Source organism: Hippoglossus stenolepis, chromosome 13 (assembly GCF_022539355.2).
Source record: "Hippoglossus stenolepis isolate QCI-W04-F060 chromosome 13, HSTE1.2, whole genome shotgun sequence".
NCBI classification, from domain to species: domain Eukaryota; kingdom Metazoa; phylum Chordata; class Actinopteri; order Pleuronectiformes; family Pleuronectidae; genus Hippoglossus; species Hippoglossus stenolepis.
Genome location: NC_061495.1, coordinates 5,161,580 through 5,180,375, shown reverse-complemented (window position 1 = coordinate 5,180,375; position 18,796 = coordinate 5,161,580). Strand labels below are relative to the sequence as shown.

General features: G+C 42.0%; 1 protein-coding gene across 1 annotated transcript; it reads left to right on the top strand.

Annotated features, from left to right (window-relative positions):
* The first annotated feature begins 786 nt into the window (after positions 1-786).
* Positions 787-18,787, top strand: esyt3 (extended synaptotagmin-like protein 3). Its single transcript, XM_047342635.1, has 18 exons — positions 787-1,367; positions 2,950-2,991; positions 3,475-3,609; positions 3,925-4,001; positions 4,572-4,641; positions 4,727-4,816; positions 4,909-4,964; positions 5,081-5,201; positions 5,784-5,960; positions 6,232-6,314; positions 6,744-6,792; positions 6,956-7,045; positions 7,182-7,244; positions 7,346-7,405; positions 10,134-10,205; positions 17,624-17,710; positions 18,264-18,413; positions 18,560-18,787. Exons 1-18 carry the CDS (start codon positions 1,008-1,010, stop codon positions 18,785-18,787), a joined length of 2,010 nt encoding a protein of 669 aa, XP_047198591.1. The 5' UTR covers positions 787-1,007.
* The last annotated feature ends 9 nt before the right edge of the window (positions 18,788-18,796 follow it).

Genomic DNA, 18,796 nt, shown 5'->3' with positions numbered 1-18,796 from the left:
ATAGTAAGGTCGAGATTTTACAATATTTTACTGGGAGAAACCTCTAGAACCAGACTGAGTGTTGTCGGCCATCTGCCTCGGCCGGTTGGGGGTGAGCGTGGTAAAGAGGAGAGGGATAATAATAATGATAATAATAACTAGAGTGGCAGTAGAGTACATATATTTTTTTCCAGTCCCCTTATGAAACTACATTTTAATTCATTAGATCCCTTTACATGTCTGACTTGAATCAAGAATTACTCTCTGAGATGTTGATAAATGACCTGCCCCCTGATCCAGATCCACACCAGAGTTTTATGAATCTGTGAATACACCACACAGCCATAAATACATTTTCTGATCTTCGCAGATTATCAGCATTCAGTATAATCTAATACAAATGACTGGATAACTCCTTTTATTTTTTTTAAGATAACATTCCTTTGAAACGATATCAACGAGCCACTTGTCATAAATGTATGTTTCTCTCATTTATTTAATATAAGTTGATCCTGTCCTGTTGTGTGTTGCAGGGCTTCTCTCCTGTGGTCACTGAACCAGAGCAGCAGCATCCTCATTCATTCTTACAGCTTTTTATTCCCTGGTCATGTTTTAATAATCCCCACGATTTGCTTATTTAGTTTGTATAAGGCTCCAGAAAAAGGTCATTTTAAAATCAAATCATATATTTTTTAAAATGCAGGTAAAGTCTGCGTGCGTGTTCATCCAGGTCCTCAGTGGATAGGAGTATTTATATTCATTTTTAAGGTGGAATTCCTGCTGCGCACCCTTCCCACCCATGGGCGCAGGTGTGTCCTACCTGTGTTTTGGAGGGTTTCGAACACGGAAGTTTTTTCCGAGAGCCACGGATCGTTTTACCTGACACGCACACACCCAGAGAAAGAGAGAGGCTGCGCTGAAACAACACAAACTCCAGTGTGTCCTGGCTGCGACCGTCTGAAACTTCTCGCTTTAGCTTGAGGGGACCTCCAGAGCCGAGTCCCCCCCCCCAGCGGGAGTCCGATCCGATGGCATCGGCCGGCGGACCCACGCAGGCGGGCGGCCCGGGCCCGGCGCAGGCAGCGGGGCTCGGGGACCAGTCGATCCACGGCAGCGCAGAGAAGCTGAGCCCGTCCGCGGTCAACCGCATCCTCATGGAGGTGCTCATGTACTTCGGCCGGGCCATCTTCGTCTTCTACCCGGTGTACCTGACCGGGTACCTGGGCCTCAGCGTCAGCTGGGTGCTGCTGTGCATGGTGATGGCGACCTGGTGGAAGAAGAACCGCCAGTGGAAGGACGCGCGCTTCGGAACCGCCATCGACTTTGTGGACAACGAGACCCACGTGATCAACAAGGAGCTGCAGGGTGGTCTGCAGATGGCAACATGGGTGAGTGGGCTCCATGCACGGCAAGCGCTCCCTCTTTGACCGAGCTCAATTCAATTAAATCAATTAAATCGAGATATCCATAGAAGATGTTTTTTAAATGATCCAAAGCGAAGCCCCTTAATCGTGTGACCCTGTCCGAACTGATGTCTACACTGTGACCGCGAGTCCTAATTTGCAAAATGTACTTTTAAAAGGTTTGCTTTGCATGATGTTCACAATTCAACCCTTACTGATCTGCATATATTTATTACTCAAGAAGTAAAAATCGTGTCGTCGCTGTTACTATAGTTTCCAGGACACTATAGCTCATCTGCACTAATGTGATCACCTATACAGTAGCATGGTGGGGTGGGGGTGTTGATCTCTTTCAGGGTAGAGCAGTGGCCCCCTCAAAATGTCTGTGCACGTCCCTGGTAGGCTCACAATCATTCACAGGCCTGTACTGTTTGTAAAAAAAAAAGGGGGGGGGGACTCCAGCAGCCAGGCAGGAGAATGATTCAACTCCTCCTCTTGTGTTCTCTGGTATCTTTGTGACCGTCAAACTAGGGAAAAAACTTCACGCATCCAAGTTGCTTAAAACGACACACTCCCCGTTGCCTTGACAACTATGAACTGAATTTGCATGACATGCCAGACTTGGGCGGAACCTCCTCATTCTCAGGGATGGGGAAGTTAAAGCCAGCCAATTTGATTACACCACACCCACACAAACACTGACTCATGGGGACCGGGAGAGGAGTAACTTCTAAGAAGAGTTCTTCTAAAGGCAGAGGAGGAGGAGATTTGTGAAATCAGCTCGGATTTTTACCTGTGGGGATACTTGTGTACTGCAGCTTGCTGGGATTCAATTCAATTTGTACAGTGCCAAATCACAACACACATTATATCGGGGCACTTCACATAGTAAAGTTGAGATCTTACAAAATTACAAAAAAAATAACAACGAGAAAACACTTTGCCGTCTGCCTCGACCGGTTGGGGTGAGCGAGGAAAAATGGGGGAGCAAGGAGGGGTGGGTGGGAAAGAGGGGAGAGAAAAGAGAGAGAGAGAGAGAGACTGTCATCATAGTTAAAGTCATAATGAAAAAAATGGCATGAGAGTTGTATTTATAGATGTTATTATAATAATAATAATAATAATAATAGATGAGAAGTATCATATCTGGATCCTGCAGCTCGGGAGTCAGAGATACCTGCAGGATGAGAGAGAGGAAGAAGGAAAGGAACAGAATGAGAGTGGAAGAGAGAGAGAGAGGCAAAGGGGGGAAGGGATGAGAGAGAAAGACAGGAAGAGAGAGAGATGATGAAGACGTGCCTCATGGTTTAAAATCTAAAACACACGTTTGCAAAGTTTTAACATTTACACTTTTATATTTGTAGGTCACTGAGCTGAGTTTTGGGTTAGTTTTGGGAATCCTGGATCTGGCCCCTTTTCCAGATCCGTGCCAATGAGTCCTTTTCAGGCCCATGTCCCGTAAATAATCAATCATTCATCAATCGATAGCCAACATCACATAAATGTTACTCGACATGTTCATTCTGTTTCATTACATTTTACTGAACTGTCACGTTTTGTTTTTCAGGTCCATTTCCGGGATGTTGAGAAAGTTGACTGGGTTAACAAGGTGCAGTATTAAAAAAACTAAAGTTTACTTCTGATAAAAATAAATTAATTCTAATGGGATGAAGCAAAACACATCTGTCAGATTTCACAGCTCTGAACTTTCCGCCCCAGCTGACCCATCATGGAGGAGTCCAGTCCACATGATATGCATTTGAAGGGGCCCTCCTCATACATTAAAGATAGATTAGACAGTTACTTATTATACTATTGAGACTATAAGCTCTTACATTTATGTACGACTGCTGCTGTACCATAAGAAATTGGCATAGAAACACTGATGGACAGTCAAAGTTTCTGTAGGGTCTTAAAATAATCTGAAATACCACAGAACATTATGCACTAGGTCTTACACGTGTTAAAACCGGCAGAACCTCTGACAGTGCTTTTATGTATGACCTCCTCTTAGTAGATCAAGTTAAATGATATTATTTGCCGTCTGATGGAGGCGTTTTCACTCGCTGTGTGTTTTGTCTCGTGTGTCCAGGTGTTGGACCAGGCCTGGCCTTTCTTTGGGATGTACATGGAGAAGCTCCTGAAAGAGAACATCCAGCCGGCTGTCAGACTCTCCAACCCCGCGCTCAGAATGTTCTCTTTCACTAAAGTCCACTTTGGACACAAAGTGAGTGGAACATTGTCTCCTCCCATAACTCAACACTCAGTCTAATGTCGCAGCCATTTTAAGTCTACGGTCAGTTAAATGAGTGGTTCCCAAACTCGGCGGGTGTGCAGGCCACAGCAGGGGCCACTCCTCAAACATTTTTCAGCTTCTGAAGTGGAGCATGGCTGAGTTTGACAGTAAACAAATATTGAATTGGATGCGTGTTGTGTAAAGAGAGGGTGTCCATGTTGTTTACCGCCATGTCACTCCTGTATCTCGTAGACTAATGGTGTAGTGTCTCATTAAAGAAGCTTTGAAACGTTTCCACAATTCCAGCCTCTCAGGATCACTGGGATTCAAGCCTACACCCATGAAGTGGATCAGAGGGAGGTGGTTCTGGACATGAACGTAAGGTCTGTTTGGCACATACATTATTTTTCTGTCTACGTGTGTTTTGATCCCCCTGCACTGTAAACGCCAAACAAGTGTGTATAATACTTCTTTTACACCAAAATGATCTGGTATATTCGGGGATCGTTAAACACGAGTAAACCTGTTAAAAAAGGCGATGAACTCCTTTCTCATTGCCAGTTCGAGAGTATGCCTTTTTTTCTCATTTCACATGTTTAACGACAAGAACGCACTGAAAACTTAGGTTGTGGTTGATAATATAAATTTGTTATACAAGAGGCAGAATCTCTGTCACCATCAGCATCCTCTCTGACGGGGGTGGGGGACGGAGCGTGCACCTCAGGCTCTGCAGGCTCTGCAGGCGCCGAACCACCATCACTACCTGAGCTGATAGCGAGCAGCACCAATGTAGCGGCTCAATGTCGTTTCTGCTGAAATTTTTGTTCGGGTGGTTCGCTTAATGTTTAAATTGTGTTTTTTAATGAGTTATGTTAATTATGGTAAAGAGCAGGTGATATTTTTTCCCACGAAGACAGTCGCTTATTTCTCACTGGCCCTGTTTAACTTGGCAGCTATGACGGCGATGTGGACATCGACACTGTGGTGAAGCCGCCCGTCACAGCCGGCGTCAAAGGCCTTAAGGTGAGCATGATCATTTCCCTGTTCTCTGCACAACCCAAACCCTCCGCATGCTGTGTGTGTTCACGTCTGCTGTGAATCTTTCCAGCTCCAAGGGATGCTGAGGGTCATTCTGGAGCCTCTCATTGGTGAAGCACCATTAGTTGGAGGAGTCACCTTCTTTTTCATCCGCCGCCCGGTGAGTGTTGAAAGATGTTCTCTTTCATTGACTGTGAAACGTGGAGCTATGTGTTTTATTCATGTTTGTGACTCTTGGATCATATTTTTCAGACCCTACAAATCAACTGGACAGGTATGACCAACTTCCTGGACAGTCCTGCCTTCAGGTCAGTTTCCCACAGTAACGCCCCCAGATGTAAACAGAGTTTCTAAGGTCGTCTCAGCATTTGACAGTTCTGTTATGTGGTTGTAAAACTCTCTCGCTCCATCTGTCACCTCCCAGTTCGTTGTCTGAGGAGACCATCGTGGACATCATCGCCTCGCTCATGGTGCTGCCAAATCGCATGTGCATTCCTCTCATAGACCAGGTCAAAGTGGACCAGATGAGGTTCCCACTACCTCGAGTATGTAAGACATTCTTTACATTTCATGTAGGAACATTCACTGCAGCATTTTTAAACATCAATATCATTACTTATTTTCAGATAAAAAATCCTCAACCACGATTAAACTTTGCAACTTTAGATTTGCAACTTTTTTTAAACCAATGCTGCCTTTTCACTTTTTTTTTCCTATCTTTGTTCGAAAGTTTGGTCTTTGAGTTTGAGAGCAGGACTTTTTGGATTTCTGATTTCCCGTACAGATTTGATAATGCTTTCACTCGAAACCCTGCACTTGCACTTGAATAAAGCCAGCTTGTGCTCAGACAGCAGACGTTTCACACGCACATAAAAGCAGCGTGACTGCAAGAAGAGCTAAAGCTGGAGCACAGGGAATCCAAGCGTAAACGGGCTATTTGAGTGCAAGCGCAAGGATTTGAGTGAAGCCATTACAAAATATGAGCGTGAAATCAATAAACCTTGCTCTCCGACTGGAAGACCACGCTCTTGAATAAAGATAGGAAAAAAATGCATTCCTTTTTATAAAATGCTATTTCCTAAATCTGTGAAAAATGCTCTCAGTTTAAATCGTGCTTTCCTCCTCAGGGCGTGGTGAGGGTCCACCTGCTGGAGGCCAGAGACCTGGTGGCGAAGGACACGTACATGATGGGTTTAGTCAAAGGCAAATCAGACCCCTACGCCACGCTCAGAGTCGGCAACAGTCATTTCAAAAGCAAGACCATCAAAGAGAATTTGAGCCCAACATGGAACGAAGTGTTTGAGGTGAGGTGACACTAATAGTTTTTCATATACTCAAACCCTGCCTTTATTCTGATATATTCTGATATATATTATATTACTTGGAATTCCACTGCTCATTTACTTCTTAGTCAAAGCTGAAGACAAATCTTTGTTTGATAGCTGAAGTTGTCCCCTTAGTTTGTGATGCTTTTCTCTACATTTTCAGATTAAAAGTGCTGAACTCTTTTAAATCGACTGTCCCCTTTTTGAAAGAGTCTCAGTAAAAATCCTCCTCTTCTCTATCTGTGTGTAGTTTGTTGTCCATGAGGCGCCGGGGCAGGAGCTGGAGTTGGAGGTGTTTGATGAGGACACAGACAAAGATGATCGCCTCGGAGGGTAAGTTACTGTCTATCAACCCAGAGGAGGATCAATGTTCATTTGTGTTGTCACTGTTTCATCACTCTTTGTTGAGCATATTTGACATTTATCTTGCTGCCACGTCCCACCATGACACTACATTTCAAAGCCGTTGGTAGAAAAGGATGCATTTTAATGTCAAACCCGGTTAAAAAACATTATTGGTTTGATTACTGTGTAATAATTTGTCATTTATAATGAAATAATGAAAGATAAATGAATTCGTACAAACACATTTGTTCTTAAGTTGTGCTTAAGTGATTTAGGAGAACTTGTTGCAGTCACCATTTTCTTTTTTGTATTGAGAGTTTTGTGTGAGTGGTCCAAACCTGTTGTAGGAGTCCCCGAAAATGCATTTGTTTAAAACATGTGGGGAAAATGTTTTGACACGTGGCCTTTCTGCATCAGGTACAACCTTGATTTTGGACAAGTGAAGAAGGAGAAGGAAATGGATCAGGTGAGCTTTAATATAATAGTGTGGCTACACCTTATACAGTTATCTAATATGTACAGTTTCCCTCTACTGTATAGGAAATACAGTGGGATTCACAAAATGATTGGCAGCCCCACAGGATATCACTGATTCCTACTATTGTTGAATGAGTCTCTCACTGTTGCAGTGGTTTCCTCTGGAGGGCGTCCAGAATGGAGAAGTTCATCTCAAGCTCCAGTGGCTTTCACTTAGCACTGACCTCAGCCTGCTGAGTGAGGTACTGTAGCCCCTGTTTTGTTTAAATCTAAGCAGTAACACTTTTAACTCAACTTGACAGCCACCTGCCCGCCTGTGTGTAGCAGTCAGCAGCAGGTCTTTGTGTTAATTACTCTTGTGCCTTCACTCGCTCTCAGCCCACAGACGGCCGTGCCTGTGCGATGCTCGCGGTGTACCTGGACAACGCCTCCAACCTGCCTGTAAGTGGCTTCTTCTAACTGATGTTGTTGAGAGCAGATGATACAACACGAAAGAACCAATGTGGTGATTGTGGCGTTTTCTTTTTTGTGCTTGTCCACAGAAAGACCACAGTGAGTTCACCGAGAATCAGAAACACGGGAAGCACTCGAAGGAAGCTCGGGTAAGACGAGTCCTGTTCAAGCTTAGACTCTTAGTCTTCTGCTGATCATTTTAGCTCCCCCCCTCAATCTCGTATTTGGTATTAGCTGTAGCTTGAACCTAGGGGCCCCAGGCCCCCCTGCAAATTGCAAATAAATTGGTGGATTTAGATTTCTTGCAATTTTTCTGTGAATATTTAAAAATTTAGGGGGATTGAGAAGGCGTTTAAATGATTTGTTGTTATGTGTAGTAAACTGTATCAAAGACAAAAATGTCATGTACATATAATATTATATATTGTTTGTGTTTAGGCATGTACACTATATGTGTGTGTTGCGTGTGTATACTTGCGTGTGCATGTATGTGTGTGTTTTCTTGCACATGCAGAATATATAAATATAGTTGTGTTTGTGCGCGTGCGCGTGCATATATATATTTATTTATATTAATTAATTAATCTCTATACAAAAAAAAAACAAAGAAACAGAAATTTATATATATTTTTTCTGTCCTCTGCTATAGAAACACACATAAATAAAACATTAACATACTCATCATGATTCAAATCCTCCCAACTACCACACTAATATCACATATCCTGCTCTTATGCATACATGTTTTTGCAACTCAATACATTAGAACTAAACAGTTCAGGCTGGCTGCCTGTACTGGATCGCATACAGCTCATGTAAGAGGAGGACTTTAATCCAGGGATCTTTGCATGCAGGCCTAACCTTCCCAAATACAACTCTGTTCAGACAAGGTTTTATCACTGACATCAAACTATAGGTGAGGGAGACTTCACTGCATGTTTCTCTTCTCCTGGCATTTAATACACTATCTTAAAGGCTGTCGTAGTACTTCTGGACATTTACTCTGAGGTTAAACTAAACAGTCAGGTATTTCTCTACTTTATTGCCCACATCTGATAGTCTCCTTTGCACGCCTTCAGTGAAATCAGACACGCTTGATGGTGCTCCAGGTGTGGTTTGTCCTGGCTCAGTCTGCATTTCGCTTTGTCTGGTGCATGTCTGCTGGGCCTGAGGTGTGTGTTACTACCAGCTGGCGTTCATGTGGCTGGATTGCCTCCCTCACCTGAGATGGTAGTGTCCTAGGCGCACAGAAACGTGAGAACAGCCTGATTGCACAGAACCTTTGTGTTGAGGTTTTTTGGGGGGGTGGTAATTGTATAACCGGTAAAATCAATGCACTCTACATTCCTACAGGGCACAATGAATGTAGCTGCTAATGACATCACCCCCACAGTTTTTCAACAAAGTGCAAGAATGATGCGTAAGGAAAGTGTGTTTGCTTCGATTTGCCTAGGGATGTTCACCATAATGAAAGATCTCTCATTGTCTACTCACCACAATGCCGATGGAGGTGGTGGGTGAAGTGTTTCAAGCTTTACCCCTGAAGCTCCAGAAGTGTTTTGTTGACTCAAACACTTCCCCCACCACCTCCATCGGCAAAGTGGTGAGTAGATAATGAGTGAATTTTCGTATTTCGGTGAACTATCCCTTGAAAATCTCCGAGCTCATACTTGTCCTGGAAAAAAGAAGCCATGGCCTTTGAACGCCCCCTCCTGGCCATTGTATGAAAACACATTCTCAAAGTGAAAAACACAGAATTCCCCATGTTTAGGTTTCATTATCCTGGAATGTTAAAATGAAGGTTGACGAAGCCGTGCAATGTTAGCAGCAGATACTACTTGGCACTTGAAGGCTTATTGCCGGCAAGACCTGTTTCGACGTGTGTCCCAGATGGCGAAATGCCGGGTTCGCGTATGCTGGGAATGTAGCTTACCTAACCACAGGATACATCCCAACACTGCACCTGGCCACTCAGCCTGTTGACGGTCAGGTAAGGAGTCACATAAAACAGCATTCTTAATGGTAGATTGTGTCGTACAAGGAAACAAGCACTGAAAGCAGCTGATATATGATCAAGTAGTTACAAGACATAACACACACGCACAACATTACAGCTCAAATCACATGCAATGCTAAACTTGAGTCATCATTTAGATCATATGTTTGTGCAAATTAATCATTTCACATTTTTCTGATTATTTTCAAACCTTTTGCAGATTAACTTCTTTTCAGTCTTTAAAGAACAGTGGCTAAAGATCAGTCGGGTTTTGAGACTGCAGCCTGCAATGTAGAAGTTCATGCGATGGGAAGAGCAATGGGCGGAGGTAGAGAGGGTTGTCCACTGACTAGAAGGTCGGTGGTTCGATCCCCAGCTCCAAGATACTGAAATTACCCTGACTATGAATGTGTGTGTGTGTGAATGGGTGAAAATGACTTGTAGTGTAAAGAGCTTTAAGTGGTCACTAAGACTTGAATGATATAACAAGGGCAACTCTATTTGGTGCATTTGTAATCAGTCGTATGTTGGATATAGAATCATTTTTATGAATCTGCTGGATTTCTTTGAGTGGATTTAAGGACAATATAGATTATATATAGAGGTAGTATATTTAAAATGTTACTCACTGGTCACCTGATGATCCCGATGGATTTATCCGTCTATCATCATTTTACATTCGATGGTTACTCCTGACCCCATTGATTCAAACTTCAGTGGTGAAACAAGGAATTAGAGGGAAATATGTAAATGTAGCTTGATTGAATTGAAGGGGACTGTTGGGCCTTGGTGGATATATGTTCACTACTGGTCTCTACTAGTGCTATAGAATCAATAACCAGTGAGTCACTGCCTTGGTTTCTGGTTTGCTTTGTTTTCAGCTCACCAGGAGAACTCCCGATCCCAACTCCTTTGTGGAATTTTCCATTGATAAGGATGTTCAGAAAAGCAAGGTACTGATCTCGTATTTTTACTTTCTGAACTGTGTCACAGGTCAGCAGTTGTCGGTCTCCCTGCAACTAAAACAACTCGTTATTGTCTTTTTGTGTTTCCACAGGTTGTGTTTGCGTCCAAAGACCCAGTGTGGGAGGAGGGCTTCACCTTCTTTGTGCAATGTGGAGCAGCCAAGGTCAGAGCAATAAGACTGTATTAGGAACTCAGCTCTGCCTGGAAACACAGTATCCATCACTGTAGAATATATCTCTCAGATCTGAGTTGTGAAGAGAAGTGGCAGGAATGTTAATAATTAATAATTGAGAAAAAAGTCATAATATTTCAAGAATAAGTCACAAAATTATGAGAATAACGTAATGTAATGAGAAAAATCACAATATTACAATAATAAATCAGAATATTAAGAGAATAAAGTCATAATTACATGAGAAAAAGTCATAATATGAAGAAAGTCCATTTCATGAGAAAAAGTTGCTATTTAATTAGAAAAAGTCTGAATATTATGAGAATAAAGTTAATATTTAACTCCTTCTGGATCCAAAGTCTTGAACCAATCTTGTTGTTTTTGGGGAACTACGAAGTAAATGTTCCTCATTTTAACGCAGGCAACAGGCTGAACTCTCTGATACACCCCCTCTAAAATGACACGTGGCCAAAAGTCAGATATCCTCAGGAGATAATGATAACAACTTTAATTGATTCACTCCCTAAATATTCTTCATCTCTGTGTTCTTGCAATTCAGGTGAAGGAGCCTGAGAAGAAGACTCCGCTATGCTTGAACTCGCCTGACGCCTCCCAACACCTCAGGCACAGTCAGCTCTCGCTGAGCCTGATGAGCCAGATTAACTGGCTACTCTAGGGTGAGTACACACATCACAAAGCCAGCACGAAGATCTATCTCCTATGCTCTTTAGCTGTTATCTATTATTTAATTATGATAATAATTATAATAATTTACGTTCATTTTAAACTCCAATGGCGTCTCAATCCCACAATAGGTTCTTAATAAGGAAAGTTCACCTGTAAGATTATCCCGCCCAGTCCCCCTCATGTCAATCAAATGCACAGGCCAACCAAGGGGGTGAGGGCTCTGCGTCCTCTGCCTCGCTGGCTGCCTCCTCCTACTCAGGAGTCAACACAACAATCCTGGCCGCCATGAAGCCCATCTTCCAGGTAACCAAGCAGTCATCTCAGATGGTCCCCAATGAAGATTATTTTGCTCACCGCCGCGGCCCTCTCCTGCCACCCAGGAGCCCATGAATGAGCACCTACCAGCTTGGTCACGCTGCACGGTACTCCCACAGCAGCCTGCTGTCGTGAGAACCCATCCTCGGGCTGCTTGACATCTCATGACGGCCGTGATTCAGAGTGAGAGTCTAGTGTTTACTTACTGCATGAGCCAATGTGACTTTTTCAGACTTGCTGACTTCTCACCTTTCCACATGCAATAAAATGTATTTAATTATCTATTTTTTTAAACAGGGCACTTAGGAAACATCAGGGTTCATTTGGGGAGATCCACTTGACTGTGCGCTATGCCTCCCTGAGGAACAAACTCATCATCCTGGTTAATGCTTGCAGGTACACCAGCAAAATCCAGCCAGGGTCACATTTTATAAAGTGACTAATGGTCCATTAGTATAACAACCCTCCATCCATGCTGCTCGTGAACCTGTTCCCCGCAGTGATAGCGGCAGACAGACTCGGGGATGTCCGCCTTGTGCATTTGCTCCCCACCAAACCTGGTACGAAGAGGATAGACATGGCCGCAGTGAAGACAGTCAATCCCGTCTTCAATGACAAGTACGATTGTTTTCAGGTCGCCAGCCTCACGAGATAATACTGAGCCTCGCGGTAGGTAGGAAGACTGAACTCTGCATCTTCTCTCTGGGCGAGGTTTGAATCGTTTGACGCGCCATTTAGCGCGCAACGGAAGTTGACGTGTCAGAAAACAATAAAAATGTCTCACACTTAAGAGAAAGGACACTGCATGGTAGTTAATGCTTGTTTTCATCTCACAGAAGAATTTCAGCATGGCAGTTAAAATGGTATTGTTTGTGTCACTGATGAGACAAATGCACAGCCTCTAAATCTCCATCTTCATTATGTCTCAGTGTTGTCCCTGTTTTAGTGTAATGCCTGTCTGTGAACCAGTGCCCTGACTCCACTTCATGCTATTTCACAGATATTAACATAGATTCTCTCAAATAGATCTGGCCGCACCAGAATGGTAAAGTCCCTGTTTTCTACTTCACACCATTTGATGTGAAACAGAGTTTGCAAATATGTCTAGGTTTGCTCCTGAGGACGAATGGCTGTGTTCATGTATAACTGACTGAATTGTATGAATATCGCACTCTTCTCCATATACGAGCTGTCCTGCTCAAATAAGAGACTCAGCTGAAGGGGGTGAACCACACTCTACAGACTCCAATCAGAATATTCTCCTCTGTCTCCTTCCTTGTCACCACTGATCAGATGCCCTCCAAATGCAGCACCCCCGCCTGCCTCAGATACTGGACATGCTTAAGATTATAATGTCAAAATCTTGTATAGTCAGCAGGCACTTACTTCTGTGAATAGTACATTCCCAAACTTCCCAAACCTACTTTTTACTGGGAAATAAATGGTTTTAGTTCTTCTTGTTTCACTTACAGAGATTCCTTTTATTGTAACAAAATATTTGAAAGTTTTATACCCACATCTTGGTCTCAGCAATACTTAGATAAGGCCTCCAGAGCAGGTCCTAGAGGGCTATTAGCAATGCTTTTGTGGGCACAGTTGATGGTTTAATTTATTTACTTTGATAAGCAGAAACCAAATAGTTTCAACAAAATGCTTTTACTAAAAGAGGAAAAAAAGAATATAACTTTGACAGAAATAGAATATAAAAACAGCAGTGCCTACCAAATGATATATTATTAAAACAATAAAGACCTGCCCTTTTAGGTACAGAAACGTATTTATTTGAAACACTGTGGCTACTATGACTTTATAAAGATGGATTTCCACTTGACAGCTTTTCAGTGCTGAAGCCATTCTGGGGAAGGGATGCAGGATAGGTCATGTCTCATTTTCCCAGGAGGATGGGACGGGACAAACTACCAGTGTCAAAGTACACACATTTTTCTGGTAAGTTTGGTTTAATACGGAGAGTTATTTGATGCTATAAAAACAGGTTAAAACGTCATGATGGACAATAAACAAGGTGATGTCTTTATTTTTTTTGAGTTGCTCGAAGTCCAAGGTTTTTGTTGTCAATTTGTATTTCATGACATTACATTTCATTTAGTCATACACTTTATCCATACACTTACAAACATTTAGATAAATGTTTTTAACAGAAATGCTGTTAAAAATAATGAGTGTGTTTGCTGGGGCTTAGGCCAATAACATTAAGGGAAGAGTTACACGCTTAATATACAGTGTGACACCAATATTCCAGTATTAACCTTTCTCGACAGCAAAAAAATATGTCTTAATAAGACACTGCCATACACAGGCTTTTCTGATCACCCCCAATCCTAATAAGGTCATATTTTAAATAAGCAATAATCAAATCAAGATGAGCATACGCCTTAACATTTAATACCCACAGCAAGAACCAATCAATCGAAACTAAGGCATTGATTCTTGTTAAAATGTAAAATTAAATGTTCTTTTTAGATAGTTAGGTGTCTTATTTATGGGGGCTGTTAGTCAGATATGTTAGTGCACAATCTGTGAGACCTGAGATCATAGGAGTGGTTCACAGTGAAATTCATAGATGTATGGTCTAAATATGAGATTACTGGTCTTGAGGAGGGATGTCTCCATCCATTGCAGCTTTTTTATTATTCATAAATGCATTTTGACCAAATTAATTTACAAAATCGTACATCATTGTATTTTATTTAATTGTATTATTTTACAAATTTCTATGTATTTTATTTGTATTATTTTACTCCAACTTACTCAGATTTTATGCTCTCCCGTTTATTTTACCTCAATGTCTACCTTTTGCTTTCCTCTTTTTAACTTTGCAAATGTTTTGAAATGTGATTTGATTTTAAATTTAGTTTTAATTTATCTTGTGTTTGCTTTCAATGTCCTTTTGCACAGCCACTGTAGAAATATAAATAATGTCATTCTACTTTTGATACTCAATTGATTGCAATTTGTTTCTTTCAGTTGACAGTTTTATGGTAACACATATTTACAAATGAATGTTGTCTTTTTCTGTTTGAATGTGAGTGTGTCTTGGTCTCGTTGTATAGCATTTTAAATGCAGTTAACTTGTATGAGTCTAGGGAAGTATCCATACTGGATTATTTCATCCAATACTTCTGTGGTAGTCTGAGAAAAGATGTTGGACAAATCTCAGCAATAATCAAATACGCACCACACATAATGCGTTGGAAAATTTACCTGCCCCACAGAGGACTATAAACCGAGCTGCTTTTTTCTTAGACACTTGACTCGACCGTATAAATGTCAGGTCAATAATGCTGAAATAGCTGGATATGCATCAATTCAACACTAAATAAGGACACTTAACTCAAAGTGTGGTAGAAAACAGGCTTTATTTATTATTTTTCCACAATTTAAACGCCAACAAACTCAGAAACATCGACTGATTGAGTCTAATAAATCAATGATGACACGAACAACAGGCATCGGATCAATTCTCATTAACAAACACCAACAAACTGAGATGATGCAGTCTTTAAGCAGGTCATTGTTTTAGAGGTGATGACGTCTGGTAGCTGTGCGCGCTCCCGCCAGGCGCATGCCCCTTTCTCGGCGGGCTTCCTTAGCAACCGCCCCTAGCAACGGCCCCGGTGTTTGTTAGGGAGCTAATGCTAATGCTAATGCTAACCTCTGGTAACTGAGCTCAAGTCAAACATGAGTTCAGCCAAGAAGAAGAAGAAGAACGACGCAGAGCCCCCAGAACCCAGCTCAGGCACGCTTCAGATAGACACTGGAGCAGAATAATCAAATACAAACAATGTCCAGTCACATAACTTTTAACTGTTGACAGAAATTTATAGGGTATTTTTCTGTCTCTATAGAAACATAAATAAACATTAATACACTATCGTTATTCAAATCCCTCCCCAGTCCACTACTGGTCATATCCTGTTTTGCGATGGTGATGTTTTTGCAATCCTCAATAAGAACCAAACAGTTCAGGCTGGTCGCACTGCACTGGAGACTCCATATGGTCAGGCTGAGAGACGCTTAATCCAGGGATCTTTGGTATGCACAGGCCCAACCCCTCTCCCAACACAACCTGTTCAGACAAAGGTTTTTTCACCGGACATCAACCATAGGGTGTGAGGGAGACTTCACCGGTGTTTTCTCTCATATTTAACACACTATCTTAAAGGTTGTCGAGTACTTCTTGGACATTTACTCTGATAAGTTAAACCAAACAGTCAGGTAGCTTCTCTTTCACTTTACTGCCTTACATCTGATAGTTCCCTTGTATCGCCTCAGTGAAATCAGATACTTTCTGATGGTGCTCCAGGTGTATTTGTCCTGGCTCAGAACTGGTATTTCCCGTTTGTCTGGTGCATGTCTGTCAGTCTGAGTGGGTGTGTTACTACCAGCTGGCGTTCATGTGGCTGGATTGCCTCCTCTACCTGAGCTTGCAGGTCCTGCGACAGAAAACGAGAACAGCTGATTTTGTCATGGGAACTCAAAGCTGAGGTTCTTTTGGGAATGTTCATAACCGGTAAAATCAATGCACTACATTCCCAGGCTGTAAATGAATGGCTGCCAATGACATCACTCTACAGTTTTTCAACAAAGTGCAAGAACAACATGTAAGGAAAGGTTTGTTCTTGACTCTTGTCATCTAGTTTAGAGGTTCACCTATAAATGAAAGATCTCTCATTGTCTACTTCACCACACGCTGGAGGAGGTGGTGGTGGCTGTCTTAGCTTACCTCAGTTCCAGAAGTGTTTTGCTGACTAACACTTCACCACCCCATCGGCAAAGTGGTGAGTAGATAATGAGAACTCTCGATTCTCGTGAACTATCCCCTAGCAACCCAGAGTCATCACTTGTCCTGGAAAAAGAAGGCCATGGCCTTTGAACGCCCCCTCCTGGCCATTGTATGAAAACACATTCTCAAAGTGAAAAACACAGAATTCCCCATGTTTAGGTTTCATTATCCTGGAATGTTGAAATGAAGGTCAGACGTAGCCGTGCACCAGCAGCAGATACTTCAGTCATAATGGAAGGTTTCTTATTGCCAGTGCAAACATCTGTTTCACATCCCAGATGACATGATTGTTCATGTAAAGGCAATGTAGAAGCTACCGAACCCGGGACAGAGATCCCACTTGCACTAAATACTCAGCTTGTTGACGGTCGATCAGGTATGAGTTTACAAATAGCATTTTAATGGCAGGATTGTGTCGTACAAGGAAACAAGCACTGAAAGCAGCTGATATATGATCAAGTAGTTACACACACACACACGCACACAACATTACAGCTCAACTGCTAAGGGTCGTTAAACTTTGAGTCATTTAGATTTATGGTGTTTGTGCAAATTAATCATTTCACATTTTTCTGATTATTTTCAAACCTTTTTGTGATCGTTTTAATTTTTCAGTCTTTAAAGAACAGTGGTTGCAAAAGACTGAATGGTTTTGAGACTGCAGCCTAATGTAGAAGTCTACATTATGGGCAGACAATGGGCGGAGGTAGAGAGGGTTGTCCACTGACTAGAAGGTCGGTGGTTCCATCCTAGCCCAAGATACACTGGAAATTCATTTCAGACTATGAATGTGTGTGTGTGAATGGGCAGAAAATGACTTGCAGTGTAAAGAGCTAAGTGGTCGGTACTTGAATGAGCAAGGGCAACCAACCTATTGACATTTGTAATCAGTCGTATGTTGGATATAGAATCATTTTTATGAATCTGCTGGATTTCTTTGAGTGGATTTAAGGACAATATAGATTATATATAGAGGTAGTATATTTAAAATGTTACTCACTGGTCACCTGATGATCCTGATGGATTTATCCGCTCATCATCATTTCATATCTTCGATGGTTACTCTGGGACTCATTGATTCAAAATTTGAGGTGAATGGCAACTAGAGGGAAATATATGTAAAATGTAGCTGATTGAATTGAAGGGGACCGTTGGGCCTTGGTGGATATATGTTCACTACTAACTTACTAGTGCTATAGAATCAATAACCAGTGAGTCACTGCCTTGGTTTCTGGTTTGCTTTGTTTTCAGCTCACCAGGAGAACTCCCGATCCCAACTCCTTTGTGGAATTTTCCATTGATAAGGATGTTCAGAAAAGCAAGGTACTGATCTCGTATTTTTACTTTCTGAACTGTGTCACAGGTCAGCAGTTGTCGGTCTCCCTGCAACTAAAACAACTCGTTATTGTCTTTTTGTGTTTCCACAGGTTGTGTTTGCGTCCAAAGACCCAGTGTGGGAGGAGGGCTTCACCTTCTTTGTGCATAATGTGAAAACACAGCAGCTTTGCAGGTTTGTAGGTTAAGATCAAAATAGGGAACCCGCCCGTCAGAAACACAGTATCCATCACTGGTAGATATCTCCAGATCTGAGCTGTGAAGAGGCTACAGGAATGTTAATAATTAGCACTGAGAAAAAGTCAGCAATATTTCAAGAATAAGTCACAAAATTATGAGAATAACGTAATGTAATGAGAAAAATCACAATATTACAATAATAAATCAGAATATTAAGAGAATAAAGTCATAATTACATGAGAAAAAGTCATAATATGAAGAAAGTCCATTTCATGAGAAAAAGTTGTTATTAATTAGAAAAGTCTGAATATTATGAGAATAAAGGTTATTTGCACTCCTGGATCCAAAGTCTTGAACTAATCTTGTTGTTTTGGGAGTTTATTGTATAGAATGTTCTCTCATTTTAACGAGAGGCAACAGGCTGAACTCTCTGATACACCCCCTCTAAAATGACACGTGGCCAAAAGTCAGATATCCTCAGGAGATAATGATAACAACTTTAATTGATTCACTCCCTAAATATTCTTCTATCTCTGTGTTCTTGCAATTCAGGTGAAGGAGCCTGAGAAGAAGACTCCGCTTGGCGTTCTGAACCTGCCCCTGAGTCGCCTCCTCAACACCTCAGGCATGAGTCTGGACCAGCGCTTCCTGCTGGAGCGCTCTGGAGCAAACAGCCAGATTAAACTGAAGGTCACTCTCAGGGTGAGTACATACACACACATCGCGTTTGAGTACCTAAGATTCAGAGCCCCCATGCCTTTATTGTTATCTATTATTTAATTATGATAATAATTATAATAATTTACGTTCATATTTTAAACTCAGCCATGTCCTCAATCCCACAATAGGTTCTTACTAAGGAAAAGCCTCCACCCAAGATTATCCCCAGTCCCCCCCCACAAGTCAATCAACAAAATGCACAGGCCAACCAAGGGGGTGAGGGCTCTGCGTCCTCTGCCTCCGCCGCTGCCTCCTCCGCTCCAGGAGTTTCCAACAACAATCCTGCCGCCAAAGCCTCATCTTCCAACCAAGCAGCTGATTCCCAGATGGTCCCCAATGAAGATTATTTTGCCTAACCGCCACAA

Coding starts and splice junctions, on each gene's coding strand:
- esyt3 (XM_047342635.1), top strand. CDS start 1,008: ATGGCATCGGCCGGCGGACCCACGCAGGCGGGCGGCCCGGGCCCGGCG. Junction 4,642..4,726: donor CCGGCGTCAAAGGCCTTAAG/GTGAGCATGATC, acceptor GAATCTTTCCAG/CTCCAAGGGATGCTGAGGGT. Junction 5,202..5,783: donor TGAGGTTCCCACTACCTCGA/GTATGTAAGACA, acceptor TTTCCTCCTCAG/GGCGTGGTGAGGGTCCACCT.